General features: G+C 40.5%; 2 protein-coding genes across 3 annotated transcripts; one reads left to right on the top strand and one right to left on the bottom strand.

Annotated features, from left to right (window-relative positions):
* Positions 1–1,271: 1,271 nt before the first annotated feature.
* Positions 1,272–2,185, bottom strand: LOC100844194 (probable signal peptidase complex subunit 1). Its single transcript, XM_010238979.3, has 2 exons — positions 2,025–2,185; positions 1,272–1,829 (listed from the first exon to the last, which is right to left on the bottom strand). Exon 2 carries the CDS (start codon positions 1,827–1,829, stop codon positions 1,536–1,538), a length of 294 nt encoding a protein of 97 aa, XP_010237281.1. The 5' UTR covers positions 2,025–2,185; the 3' UTR covers positions 1,272–1,535.
* A 908-nt stretch (positions 2,186–3,093) lies between these two features.
* LOC100821538 (ATPase family AAA domain-containing protein FIGL1) lies at positions 3,094–14,014 on the top strand. 2 transcript variants are annotated; one of them, XM_014902064.2, is made up of 14 exons: positions 3,094–3,455; positions 4,846–4,984; positions 5,279–5,713; positions 7,660–7,901; positions 8,534–8,661; positions 8,739–8,857; positions 8,938–9,030; positions 9,998–10,099; positions 10,173–10,275; positions 10,883–10,966; positions 11,034–11,129; positions 11,233–11,360; positions 11,534–11,653; positions 13,454–14,014. In XM_014902064.2, exons 1-13 carry the CDS (start codon positions 3,121–3,123, stop codon positions 11,633–11,635), a joined length of 2,106 nt encoding a protein of 701 aa, XP_014757550.2. In that variant the 5' UTR covers positions 3,094–3,120; the 3' UTR covers positions 11,636–11,653; positions 13,454–14,014. The 2 variants fall into 2 exon arrangements, with proteins under 2 accessions (XP_014757550.2, XP_010237280.2); XM_010238978.3 differs by having other exon boundaries at positions 3,095–3,455; positions 13,381–14,014.
* Positions 14,015–14,705: the final 691 nt, after the last annotated feature.

Here is a 14,705-nt window from a genome sequence, read left to right as displayed (position 1 = left end):
AATTCAATGTGACAACAAAATGCTTAGAAATGTGGGATTGCAGTCATACCTACGTGAATCAATAAGTAAATCAACTAACTACCTAGTAGACACGACAAAACCAATGTATACAAAATAATCAAGTCATCAAAACATGAATAAAATCTTCCTTAAATGTACACCACTATGGGCACAAACATAAAAGAAAACGAGTCTTCATGGAAAATTTACTTATTACGTAATTAAGGCAAAAAGAAACAAATGTGGCTATGGGATTACAAAACACATCTCATCAGAGTAACCCCAAGCAGAGTTAAGGGCAAAACAGAAAACATTTCATATCAAATGAGTGAAATGGTTGGACTGAGTAATGAGACAAGTCAATTTATTTTTAACAACCAACTGTTCTGCAGTTTAGGGCAAAAGTATCTGAAAAAAGATAGGACCTAGCCTACCAATGTTGCTCATCACAGATTAATAGCTTTGGCAAATAATAGGATGTTTCATACAGTGATTAATGGTCTAATTAGATAGATCTTATAAGGCGAATTGCTGGGTGCAAATGATCAAGTGATGTCAATTTTCAGCCATACCATAAAACAATTAATATGGCCAAATGAGTATGGTAAGAAAAACTTCTACCAACATGTGAACAGATACGCAATATGGAACATACAAATGAAAGAACATGCAAGCAGTGGGTTTTGATGTTTGATTATATCATCAAGACTGAAGTAGCAAAGACTGGTATACTGCCGAATGTCCATCACATGTAGTTAATTTTATATGTGCAATCAGATTTCAGTACTAAGAGTTGGATGATAACTTCGTATAGTTAGCACAATACATGAACAAAATATTGAGTGTGCAATACTGAAGTTACAGAAACCGACAAACAGTAGAAGAAAAGAACACGATAGCAAACATAGAAACCCAAGTACATTAGAAGTAAATTTTCGATGGATGATTTGATTCCTAGTAGAAAAGAGTTATCACTAGCGATTAAGCAGGAATACAACATCAACCGACTGAACTAAAATCACACATTACCTGCTCCAAACGACCATTGATTAAGCAGTACTTCAAGCAGGCAAGCAACAGCAGGAATCAACATCACAAAACAAGAAAGCCACCTCATCATAGAATAAAGTAGTTTGGGGCTAGATTTACCAGCAATCCAGCAGGCACGACTCTGAATATGATGATCGTTTGGTTAGAACTCTGGGAGTGATTATGATAGCATATGATGGCATGTCCAGCTGCTACAATATTGTATACAAAAACCACTAAAATGCAGTGAACACTCATTGGCAGGCATCTTTATCACTTTCAATATCAAGGCCAAACTATTTTGTGAAGTTAGTTCAATATTTCACCCTCTGTAATCATTATACCGATTTCCGGACCACCAAGCAGATATTTGATACCAGCAAGCAAGCTAATTATCAGCAACAAGAAAGCCATGCCATATCTAACATCTCATAATCAGAAGTTCTGCAATTGATATAGTAGAACATGTTCACGGCATTTCGATCAATAACAACTCTTCCTCTGGATTACTTATTCTTCCCGATCTTCTTCTTAACCGCGGTCAACGCGGCCGCGCTGATGACTATAGGACGGGGGTGGCGGTCAGCCTCCGCGGGGTCGAGCCACTTGAGCGGGTGCCGGTTGAAGAAGGGCCAGTTGGGCACGGTGACGAGCGCCGTGAGCACGACCCCACCGGCGTAGACGAGCAGCATGAGCTGGAAGTCCGCCATGGCGTACCCGACCAGGAACGCCGCCACGGCCGACGCCACCAGCAGTACCTGCATCAGCATCTCGGCGCTCTTCTGCCCCTGCCAATCCATCTGCGTACCAAGGAAAGAACGTGACGGGATCAGGTGGTTTGATCGGTCCAAGAAAAAGGGGTGGATCTTGGATGGATCTGCGGCGATCGGGGCTTGGTTTCGGTGGATCCGGTCGAACGGAAGAGGAATTCTTGGATTACAGGGTGGAAGAAGAGAAGGAACGGGACGAGGAAGAGGCAGGGCGCGGAAGATTACCTTAGTCGCAGGCCGTGCCGCGCGCGAGAGTCGCCGGAGGGGATGAGGACGGAGGGAGTGCGAGCTGGGAGTTGGATCTGTTGCGGGTTCGCGGAGCCGGCCTGCTGCTTCTGGGTCTGGGCGATAAGCGTTTCGTGCGGGCAGGTTTGCTCGGAGATTCGTGCGGGGCTATAACGTTTGTTTTTTTTCTGAGAGGAATGCTGGGCTATAACTGGACGAGTATTTTTGTACCAAGAAGACGGCCCAGTTGAGCTCTGTCTCTCTTTTTTTCTAGCAAGAATCATTAGCTCAGAAATTCAAAATTTTGAATACCGTCTCCGTCCCATATTAAGTGACTAACATTTTGAAGAACAACAGTTCAAATCAACACACCTTTGCACATTACGTTCTTCTTATATTTTAACCCGTATATAGACACATACGCTACGGAGTATGTTTGGAAAAAGAACACAAAATTTCCACATTAGGCGGACAACACCTCTTCATGGTAGAATAAAAAATTGTTGGAGCACACATCTTACAACACCCTCGGAAGATTGGATGGGCGGTGCAAACGTAACCCTGAGTAGTTGAGAGTAATTGTTAGAGTACTAGTGAGTAGTCTCAAAATTTTGATGGAATAAATCGGTGACCACCACATCATACATGTATAGGTTTTGTTAAGACATAAAAGCAAGACCTTGACTAATTATTTTCTCAACAAATTTTATATGGCATAAAATTAGTGTCATACTACCATTGTATTCGTGTTCAAAAATCCGTATTATAGAACCTCATCATGTTAATTACTCCATCCGTCCCAAAATAAGTGACGTGGATTTGCATAGATTCCACGCCACTTATTTCGAACGGAGGGAGTAACATTTTTGGTCGAAGTCTTCTCTCTGCAAAATTTAAATTATACTACCACCGTCCCGTACCAAGTGATTTTATATGGAACGGATGGAGTATTAAGAAGAAAACCAAATGTTACCAGGGCGAGGATTCTTGTTAGCAAATTCAAAAACAGTCGGCTGAAATTAAAAACAACAAACCAAAAACATCTCTAGCCAAAACCATCCAGCAAAAGAGCGGGAAGGAGCACAAGAACCCCGAAATGCCAAAATCACCCAGCCGAGCCACCAAAACCCACAAAATGGAGGAGCAGACTCGCGCCGATTTCTCCGCCGCCGCAAGCCCGACGAACTGGAGGAAGGAGGTGGACGAGCGGCTTCAGCGGCTCCACTCCCTCCTTTTCGGCGCCGACGCCGCGCTCGAGCGCGGCGATGCCGCGGTGGCGCAGGTGCTCGCGCTCCGTCTTCTCGGCTTCCTCGATTCCCAGACCCTCTCCACCGACGCGGGTCCCGAAGCCGCCTTCATCGCGCCCATCCGTGCCGCAGCCTCCTCCCGCCTCGCCGCTGCCTCCCGCGCCCGCGCTTCCGATTCCGACCGGTATAAACCCTACCCGGCAGATTTATTCAATATGATGTCTTATGTGGCTCAGTTCACGGTAGACCGTAGACGCGAGGATTTGGGGTACTGAGGGTGGCAGGGTGCTGTTCGAAGGGTATTGTAGTTCGGTTGTAGATCCACTAAATGCGGTAGCCGTGAAGCCTCGGGAATCAGTCAGATTTCGGTAGATTCGTGTGCACATCGTTGGAGAATGCAATTTCGATATGTCATGCTTTACTGAAGAAAGTTACCGATGAGTTGCAAGCATCTCAATTGTAAATGATATCACTTTATGTGTAATTCTGCAGATCATGTCTTATTGTTCCAGATACTGTAACATAACACATGCTGAAATCTACTCCCTCCGATCCATAATAAGTGTCTCATGTTTAGTACAACTTTGTACTAACTTTGTACTACTAAATGTGAGACACTTATTATGGATCAGAGGGAGTATGTCTAGCCATGCAGTAGATGGTTATACATTAGTACAATTTATCGGTATGCGAACGAATCTTGGTCTTTATGAATATATATGTTCATTTTTACAACTGCTATGCTAGAGAATGCTTGCATCATCTATGGGAGAATTTGAATATTCAAGTAGGAGTATGTTCAAAGTGCATGCTCTATGTGGCATCAAAACACTAGTTCATGAATGCCGCATAAACTCTCTTTTAGAAGATGTAATAAAATTTAGAGGTTTGCTTCAGTGCACCCCCCCTAAAAAGATTGCGGATCTCAAAGAAAAAATAATAATAATCAAAAGGGGCAAATTTGTATGGTGTTCTTTTACAATCATAATTCCTTTTTTCGGCCAAACCAGCCAAAGATGAAACTGATGTCATGTTTCTCCAAATCTCCCACGTATGCAGTACTTGCAAGTAACTATATTGATTGTGTTTCCATGAGGGGAGGACATCATGTTGCAGGATCTTTGCATGTCACCATGCACGAGTGCTTCAAGGAGGACATTGGTGGCGGCTTCCATATCATAAAGTAATCAGCGGATTTAAAATAGGAATTGGGGAATCTGATTTCAAATCTGATTATTAGGAGAAATGAATCAAGACAGTTACAACTAATTCAAATTTTCCTTGTGAATAGAACGGGAACTTAGATCTAGATAAGGCCAGAAAGTCTGCAAAATAATTAGTACATGTTTCCTTCTTCTTCTTCTTTTACCAAGAACCATTTTTTGCTTTGAGATCCCTAATCTTTTCAAGAGGGCGTCGTATCGAAGCAAACCCCTAAAATTTATCCCATCATCTGTGCTCTACTTTTGTTCCACACTTTGTACTCATACAGATCCCTAATCTTTGGCATGCTGTACTTACATATATCCTTCGTTTTGGTGCCAATCCTCACTTTGGATTTGGTTTGAGTTCAGTGCAGCGTTTGAGCTCGCAAAAAAGGACGTTGATTGTGTTTTTGCAAAGCAAGGAGACGTCAGCATTGAAAAGATCAAATGTTCAAAGTATTTCCAGGCTCTTCATCAGAAGTCCAAAGGAAATGCTGCTGTTCAACCGGTATGTCTACTTTATGTTGTACTTCAAGCACCTCACTGAAAGGAATCTATTATACGTTCACTACCTTGTTTCGCTGTTTCTGGTGTCACCCATACTACATTGTCTTTTGCTTAATTTCCTTTTTTTTTATAAGTTTTCTGAAGGCCATTTAGCTCTTTTGGACTGTATTACTTCTATTTAACAACTATTTGAAAAGCCACATAGAAATGTGTGTTAACTATTTGCTAATCATGGTGTTTGCCTCCTAACTTTTGTTACCCTTTTCTTTCTTTGGCATGCATTTTAATGCAAAAGAGCGCAACTTGCCAAGAGTTCACAGTTCAAGGAGTGCAACAGCTTGAGGAAAGCCAGGCTGGCATAGAGAACGAGAAGCTTAGCATCAGGGCTTCAAAATTAATGACACAAACAAAAATAACATCATTGTATGGTAACAAGTCCTTGAAGGCAAATAGTTTGTCAGATAAGAATATGTTTGAATCAGAGGGGGACATATCTAAAGATTTTGCTGGTGTTGAAAATGAGATCAGAACAAATCAAAATGATAACAGGCATCCTATTTATCTGGGGGTTGAAGAGGATGAGAAACATTGTGGGCAATTCCAGAGTGCAAAACGAAAGCATACAGGATTCAGAAGTCCAATTTGTGAACATGCAAATTCTCCATCAAGCAATGATGAAGCTGATGCTCCTGCCAGTGCCAGTGGTTTCGTTACTGCCAAGATAAAGTTGGTATGTGCACTTATCAAAATATGTACTACTTAGCTGTGCTGTCAATAATGTATGGGAAAAGTATGGGAAAAAAAGGGAAATTGATATGCTGACGTGGCTAGGCTCCATGCTCAGGAAAATAGGTAGTGGGGGTCTTCCTCTTAGATATATAAGATTAGATTATTATATTTTTATTACTTAACAGTTTTGTGCATTTTTACTTTTATTTTTCTCTGTCTGCTGTCAGCCTGTCAAGAGCTGAATCCACTAGGTGCCCATGCATCCCAAGGTTTTAGTTTGACCTACAATTAGAGTATAAAATGTGGGTTAAGGGACATGAAAATTATATCATTGGATTCACATTCAAAAGTATTTCGATTGATATGATTTTTTGTGTCACATAACCACAATCATCATTTATCAGTCTAATAGTTGGTCAAATTTAAATCTTCGAATGCTATTAAAAAACAGCATTGCACATTCCAAAGAGTGCTGGAAAGACTTCGATAGAGGATGACATATGCAAAATACAAAAGAGCACCCAACAAATCATTGTTTGTAATATTTTCTGAAGTTAAAATTAATTTTTCTTGGTGGTATTACCTGAAACCATGCCATGTTTGGGAGATGTTGGGTGGAATTTTATATTTGTACAAATATTACTACTTGCTAAATCCTTATAGAGTTGCTTCTAAATTTAGTTCCTGATCTTTGAAGTCGAACGTCAAAGTGTTGTGAGTTATGCAACTATTACAATCTATCTTAAATGGATATTGTTCATGCTACGCTAACCACGTGAGCACCTCCATAATGGGCTGCTCGTGCACATGAATGCTATATTCTGCTGTAATAAATAGCTTTGTGTCACTGTCAACCCCCTTACTTTGTCAGTATGGTGTCCATTTGAATTATTTATGTGCCAAATGTGATTAGAGTTTCTAGTAGAGAGGGGCTGACATGGATTGGGATGGGTCATGGGAGAGGGATAGACATGTATTGGGATGGGGAACCAGAGTGGTTGAGAGATGCAAATAGAATAGAGCAATCTTTCTTCTTGCTCAACTGAAAATATGTACATATACCATCCATTTATAGGGACTACATACACGGAAAAGTAACATATGAACATGGGTTCATATGCAACCCTTATTGAGATAGTACATTTATTTGCTCTAAAAAGTTCCTAAAACTTTCTTAGTACCAGAACATGTTACAGTATGTATACATGCAACAATTATTGAAAATAATATGATTATATGTACACTATAGAAAAAAAAAATGAATACAAGATTGTACTACTCTTATGTAATGTAGGTCTATGTTCCGTCTCTTTTCCACAATGCACGTATGGCCATATTTTCAAGCATTTTAATATGTTATAGTACTTTGTTTTAATACACGAGTACTCAAATCCTAAGGGCTAAGGGTGCATAATTTAGATTGACATGGACACTCAAAGGAAATGTCCTGGACAAGGATGCCTAATAGATCATTAACACATGACTACATTAGCATGCCTAATAGACCATTAACACATGAGTACATGACTACAGAGGATGTCTAATAGATTGATAAAACATATGGACCCTACTTCTCTAACCTCTTACTGGCCACTCTACTAGTATTTGTTACGGATGCCTGAACAACCTGACAGTGTGTTGCTGCTGGACGTCCTGGCAGTTTTTGCCTCATTTGCTTAGTTCTGCCATGTTCTGGTCTACAACTCAACAATGCTGCCGCTGCACCTGTGTTGCAAGCAAGATGCTCTTGCTGCATGGATCTACGTCCACAATAATGTTAAGTTGGCATAACTAATTCACTACTCCTATCTTTTTGCCTGACAACTCTTTTGTTAAGTTAATCTCCTCATTTGGAAGTTTAGTTACAGCCGATTTTATTACAGTTCAATATATATGTACATCCGTGTTGTAACCTTGTCCGGTTGATTCATTTTCTTTTTTGTGTAGGCGATGGATGCTGTGAAAAAGCATGGGCATAATGGCCACCAAGGTGCTTCTGTATCCCCACAATGTGATAACAACCTTGGTACACGGAATTATGGTGTGAGGCCAAGCTGGAATTCTCGTCGTGGGCCACGTGGTAATTTTGTACCCCCTATCCGAAACAATGGGGGATCTGCTTGCAGTACAATCACCTCAAGGGTTACTGGAAAAAATGACGATTCCATGGAAGATTCAATAAAAAAATGGTTTGTAATTCCAACTTAATGGAATGTATTTCATGTTCACACTGCTATGATAACTTTAGTATGCTTTTATGGAAATAATTCAGTATTATACACTCTCAGCTGTTCATATTTGGTATATCCCGCCTTACTTTACTTTATTTTCTTTGGTGGGTTACACAATCCACAATGTTACAACATTTTTGTTGGGTGTCTGGATAGCTTTTCATTTGGAACATAGCTACGATGACATTTGGTCCAGAGTATTGAAGGTCAAGGTAAAGTTAATGTATGCCAATATCACCACCAGTTCCTTGAGAAGTGCAGAAGAGGTTTATGAATTGAACAGGTGGATGCGTAACTTTAAGTATGAAAGAAGACATGTACCAAGAACTATACAGTTTAAAGTTCTGACCATTACTAAAAGCTAAACTTGAAAAAAAAAATCATGTAACTGAAGGTGCATTATTGAAACGTGTTCAATCATGAGAATGCAAACCACTATTTTTATTTCTTGTTGTTATGTGTATTTTGTATTGTATTTTATCTGTTGTGGATTCCACATGCATGAGTAGCATTACAAAATATATGTGCATGTCCAATATATTTTCTTGTGTTTATATTCATATCTTACTAATTCATTTTACTGCCATCAGTTTAGAAATGCTTTGTGGCCCTGATGGTGAGCTTCCTGAGAAGCTGAGGAATCTGGAACCTCGCCTCATCGAGCATGTTAGTAATGAAATAATGGATAAAGACCCTAATGTTCGCTGGGTTGACATAGGTAGGCACATTTTGTCTTCTAGTTCTCCAGGATATCTCTATCTCTTTGTGTGACTAATCCGTGCCAACATGCAATAGCTGGTTTGGAACATGCTAAGAAGTGTGTAACAGAGATGGTTATTTGGCCACTACTACGTCCAGACATCTTTCGTGGTTGTCGGTCTCCTGGAAGAGGTCTACTACTATTTGGACCTCCTGTGGGTACTTTCTCGTCTGGCTATGTTCTGCCTTCCCTTATTTATGTTCTCAATGTTAATATGCGTACCTGTTTCCACAGGGGACAGGCAAAACTATGATTGGAAAAGCAATAGCTGGCGAAGCCAAGGCAACATTTTTCTACATATCTGCAAGTTCACTCACAAGCAAATGGGTCTGCCCTGGCACTTGTTTTGAATTTTCAATTCTGTCATTTTACTGTCAAGTCTGGATAAGATTTTTTAGCATGCATATCTTTGTCAAACCAATGAAATGTTACAAGAACATAGCTTCTGTTTCGATGTTCTAATTGATGTTTGTGATAATAATTTTTTCATTATCTTTGCTTTCCAAGCTTAACAGTAAGAATTGGAAGCAGGGTTCAGTAGCGTGTGCGACCATGTTCGTAAACTTATCCGTTCCAATACTTTTTTAGAACCTATTACTTCCTATATGAATCGTCTTGCGGCAGCATGCAGCCTTCTGTGTTCCTCGATAAGTTTTGATATCATCAAAACAAAGAAACACATATGGTTCCAGTTATTTTTTTCTTTATTTTGGTATTATTACTTGATTGCCATGTTTACACTACATGAAATTGATTGGATTGTGCATTCAAGTTGAACTGCTCAACTGAACTGTTTTGGCACGTGTTCTTGTGTGACCTTAGTTTGATTCATAATATATCTGGATTAGGCTTATACGAATATCCAATAATGGTTCTTCCTCTCTATATTTCATATATCATGGTACAGATGAAAAAACGAATCCAGAATGTGAATGAATCATTTGTGCAATTTTTTTAATGGAACTTTAAACTGCAATATTATTTAGTTCTATTTTTTTTGTAGGCCACAGTTGGTCATATTTTCTAATGGAACTTTACAGGTTCACATATTTTTGATAACTTCAAAGTCCCATATTGGTGTCTATTATAGCTTTGCAATTAGTGATGACTCTGTTCTGTGATTATAGGAAAAAATGTTGGAAAGAATGAAATGGGGATTTGTTTTCTGCTTGTATAGTGGTTCTCTGTTTTCCTGGAGTTTGACTATGCTTACTTCAGTCAAACTCCTGGAGCATACTGATTTGAGTTCTTTTGCTATATTGGTATTGATTGTTAATTCTTTTTCTGATGCAAGATTGGAGAGGGTGAAAAGTTAGTGCGAGCACTATTTGGCGTGGCCTGTTGTCGTCAGCCTGCTGTCATATTCGTGGATGAGATAGATTCACTACTATCTCAGGTTTTGTTCAATGTTTTTTATACGCATATCCATTACATGCTTTGACACCTGACAGCCTTACGCATGATTGCAGCGCAAATCAGATGGTGAACATGAATCAAGTAGAAGGTTGAAAACACAGTTTCTAATCGAGATGGAAGGTTTTGACAGTGGAAACGAGCAAATTTTACTTATAGGTATCTCATGCAACAAACATTGAAAATATTTAATATGATATTCCATTTGTGTCATGGTAGGGCTAAGAGTACCCAGTGGGTTTTAATCTTTCAAGCATCAACTGAGTCTGAAATTTCCCTTTATCTGTGAATGCATTATTGCAAACATATAATCCCACTGTTCCAAAATGTAGGGCTTATAACTTTTGTTGACAGTCGAACTTTCTAAAGTTACTTATAGCAGAAATATCAACATATAAAGTGTCAAACCAAGATACTATGAAAATATATTTCACAATGGATCTAATGATCTTTATTTGACACCGTAGATGTTGATATTTTTTGTTAGAAGGTTGGTCAAACTTTAGAAAGTTTGACAATCAACAAAAGTTATACGCCCTACATTTTGGAACGGAGGGAGTATTTGATTAGCTATGTTTCGATGTTATATTGCATATTCACCTAAAACATTCACTCAAAAAAGTTATATCGCATAGCCTGTGTTAGGGGTGTTAAAAATGGTACACAAACAGTGGAAACTGGCAACTAGTTTGGTAGTTCATTTTGATTCATTGATTTTGACCACTACTAGGAGCATACTAACAGTGTGGAGTAAAAATTATGGCAGGAGCAACAAACAGACCTCAAGAATTAGATGAAGCGGCTCGCAGGCGACTTACAAAGCGACTATACATTCCCCTTCCTTCATCAGGTAATGCTCCATTCCTGTTCATCTACGGCATAGCTGTTGAAATCTTAATATTCCTGTGGATGTGAAGAAGCGCGTGCTTGGATAATTCGCAATCTATTGGAGAAGGATGGCCTTTTCAAGCTCTCAGAGGAAGAAACAAGTGTTGTCTGCAAGTTAACAGAAGGTGCACAGAATCATTCTGCTTTCATCTTGTTGCTATAACTAAGAGGCTTCATGCCATCTTACTGAATTTTCCTGTTGTGAATTATGTTGTTTGTTAATTCCAGGTTACTCAGGATCTGACATGAAAAATCTTGTGAAAGATGCCTCCATGGGGCCACTTAGAGAAGCTCTTCAGCGGGGTGTTGAAATCACAGAACTCAGCAAGGAGGATATGCGACCGGTGATGCTCAAGGTACTAGTCTGCGTATCTGAGTTTACTAATGAGGGGCTCCTGATCACTGGAAAAATATACTATTCTCTCAGTTGGTCATCTATTCCAAATATTTGTGTATAACATGCTTCTTTCATATGGATCATTCCCTTAGATGATGACATTCTAATTCTGAATGCTTATTTGGATGGTAGGATTTTGAGGCCGCTCTGCAGGAGGTCAGACCTTCTGTTTCCGCAAACGAACTGGGGACTTATGAAGAATGGAATAGGCAATTTGGCAGCCTATCAATCTAATTGCATGGAGATACTCAAGTAAGTACAGATAAACAACCATCACAACAGATAAGTGGTTCGGTGATTTAACCGAACACCGGGATACTACGTTGTTGCACCTCTTAAGTAATCAGTGTGTGAGGAGCGACGACTAAGAAAAGTGCCAGGAAACTTGTTATAGGTAAAACTTGAAGTTAAAATATGTCTGTGAGCTTCTATACTCCCAGGCATAACTATCCATCCTAAACAACAAGTGGTTTATTAGATAAAAGTCCACTTGACCCTGAACTTTGCCCCAAGTGCACTTTTCGTCCTAAAACTTCAAAACCGTTTGAAGCAGACCCAAAACTCTCAAACCCATCTGCTTTGCCCCCTTCGTCCCATTCCACACGGGTTTTCATGTGAAATCGTGGTAGCTGAGTCAGATTCTTCTCACTGGGCTGTCAAAAAAGCCTGGACTCAATAAATTGTTCTAGCTTGATTTGTTTTAGGTCCAGCTCGAGACCTAAACAATCCAAGCTTGGGCCTGAAGCTCGTAATTATTGCAGACTCGAGCTTGGAAAGTTTGATAAGGCACCATGCAGTCCAATTCACTTCCTCGGAGATATCATAAGCCCTGGGGTCTCCTGTTCTTCCTGCTCTTAGCTAATGCGTCGAAGCTGAATAGTTTAAGCCCAAGATTATGTAAGAGAAGTCCATCCTGCCATTCCAATTCACGCACGTTTCATCAAGCCACAAGCCTATCTTAAGTTCTTAACAACAAAAACTGCTGCGAACCTATGATAGAACAGACCTCGCCACAATTCATTTGGTTCAGCTCTATTGAGTTTACGAGGCTATGAGCCCATGATTGCAGCAAACAAGCATAAATCTCTGCAGGAGAGTGAAAGTGGAGCACTGGCTATAAAGAAAGGCTTGGGATGCCAGGTAAACAAAACAATATGCCCAGTTCTTGCGCCGACGTACTGCGCAAATAAAAAATTAATGAAAAGATTACGAACATTATGAGCTTGCTCGAGCCTTCGACGAGTCTAGCTCGGGCTCAGCCCCAAGCTCACGAGCCGAGTTCGAGCCCACCTTTAAGCTTGAGTTGCAAGTCGATCTCAAAACCTTGGTGTATTCTCTCGAGCTCCGCTCATTTACACCCCTGGTCCCCCATATGAGCGCCCGTCCTCCTTATTTTCTATTGATTAGTTGATCTCTCTTTCTGCTAATCATCTCACCCAGAACATGAAAGTGTGGTCAGAGGCAGTCAGTTGGGGTAGAAGAAAAGGGAGGTTTGCCTGATAATACACCGAAAGTTGATTCATTGCATGGGTGAATTAAGTTGAGAAGGAATACGGGAGGCTTAAGACGTTTTGACCTGAAACGAGAACGTGAGGCAAAGTCATTGGTAAAAGAGTGGACTTTGTTCAGTATATTTAATGGTTATACTTGCTACAGATGTGCAGATCAGCTATATGCAGTTTTATTCATTCATTAGTAAACATGTTCCACTGACAAATAGAAAGAACACTACTTTTGTTGTTCGCTAGATAACTCTTATGTTTAACATTTTGCTGTGGGCCTTACTACACTGCAGACCACTGAACACCCCGTGCATTCTTAATTTCTTATGGTTTCTTTTCTATCAGAACCACAGTAGACTTGTAAAAGATATTGTGTGATGTTCAGGAAGATTAACTCTTGTGATTATCGAGATAATTTTGATCCTACCATGCAATTATGCATTTATGTGTCTTTATGATGAATCTTGTCTCATGTAGATGTGAGCACTTTGGGTGAATATGGGAGAGGTCTGAGTTAAACTGCTTGTAATTTATGATGCGCTGCTGGCAGGAAGCATGATGTTTTCCATGGAAAGGGTATAGAACATATTACTGCAGTAACAATCAATGAAGTGTTCCTGTATGCACCAAAATGCCTTGAACTGCTCATCGGTATTCAGGGATCCAGTGCTCAAAATTTGTCAGCGGAACACATCAAGGCGAGCTGAAGATCCTGATACATTTGGTTCTATCCTTTTTGTCGATCAATGCTACTCCCTCCGTTCCATAATTCTTTGCCCAAAAATGGATGTATCTATTCCTAAAAATTGTCTAGATACATGTAAGATTTCAACAAGAGTTATGAAACGGAGGTAGTAACTATTTCTGCAGCTTGTAATTTTCTATAGTTGGTCTTTGGGTGACTGAAGAGAATCTACTCCTTGAAGTTACTTACATTTCATAGTTGCAGCGCCAAAGCTACAAGATTGAATATGTACTGATGTTCTGCGTATATTCGTGCTGAATGCATGTACTCATCATGTTCTGTATTAGTTGCACATCCTCATCATGTTTCTTGTGGCAAGTGGGTTACTTGAAGAGATAATGTAATCTAGCACCATTTTCATTAACATTTTGGGTGTAAAATTTCATCGTTGCAACACCAAATGCTACAAGATTGAATATATATACTCTTGCTCTAGAATTTTGCAATATCTTAGTGCTGAAAGCATATCCTCGTTATCTTTCTTGTGGCTAGCTTATTAGTGATTACTGGACGATAATGTAATATCGCTACTGTTACTCGCTGAGGATGATTGGTTCACTGGTTGTAACCGAACTGGGGCGACCCGAGATTTGGGCCAAAAAATGGCCCGATCAGTAACCGAAACGGGCTCGGCCCAGAAAAAATGATTCGGGGAACCGAATCTCCACCTCCGCAGCACGTATATCTACGGCTCGGAGAGGCTTATTGGTTCCAAATCCAAACGCATCCGCCGCCGTGAAACCCCCTCCGTCGTCGCCGCCACCATCTCCAGCAACCAAGACCGAGCCAAAATGGAGGCGCAAGACTCCTCTCCCCCCCCCCCCACCCCCCACCCCGCAACCTCCGCCGCCTCCACCATCCCCAGCAACCCAAGCATGTCAGAGATCATTCCGTTGCCTGATGGCAACTCGTCTCCATGGGACATCACTTCGTAAGTGATGTCTGAGGAGGAGGAGGAGGAGGAGGACGACCCCATCATGCGGGACAAGGACTCCTGGATCACCTCGTCCTCGACGACGTCCGCCGTGAAGCTCAGGACCGGGCGAGGGTGGAGACG

The sequence above is a fragment of the Brachypodium distachyon genome, chromosome 4 (assembly GCF_000005505.3).
Source record: "Brachypodium distachyon strain Bd21 chromosome 4, Brachypodium_distachyon_v3.0, whole genome shotgun sequence".
NCBI classification, from domain to species: Eukaryota; Viridiplantae; Streptophyta; class Magnoliopsida; order Poales; family Poaceae; genus Brachypodium; species Brachypodium distachyon.
This window is presented reverse-complemented; position numbering and strand designations above follow the sequence as displayed.

What these genes read in the sequence shown, in the direction of transcription:
- LOC100844194 (XM_010238979.3), bottom strand. Translation starts at nt 1,829, where the DNA reads ATGGATTGGCAGGGGCAGAAGAGCGCCGAGATGCTGATGCAGGTACTG.
- LOC100821538 (XM_014902064.2), top strand. Translation starts at nt 3,121, where the DNA reads ATGCCAAAATCACCCAGCCGAGCCACCAAAACCCACAAAATGGAGGAG. An exon ending in TAGATTCACTACTATCTCAG is followed by an intron (nt 10,100 to 10,172) that starts GTTTTGTTCAAT and finishes GCATGATTGCAG; the next exon opens with CGCAAATCAGATGGTGAACA. An exon ending in CGAGCAAATTTTACTTATAG is followed by an intron (nt 10,276 to 10,882) that starts GTATCTCATGCA and finishes AAATTATGGCAG; the next exon opens with GAGCAACAAACAGACCTCAA.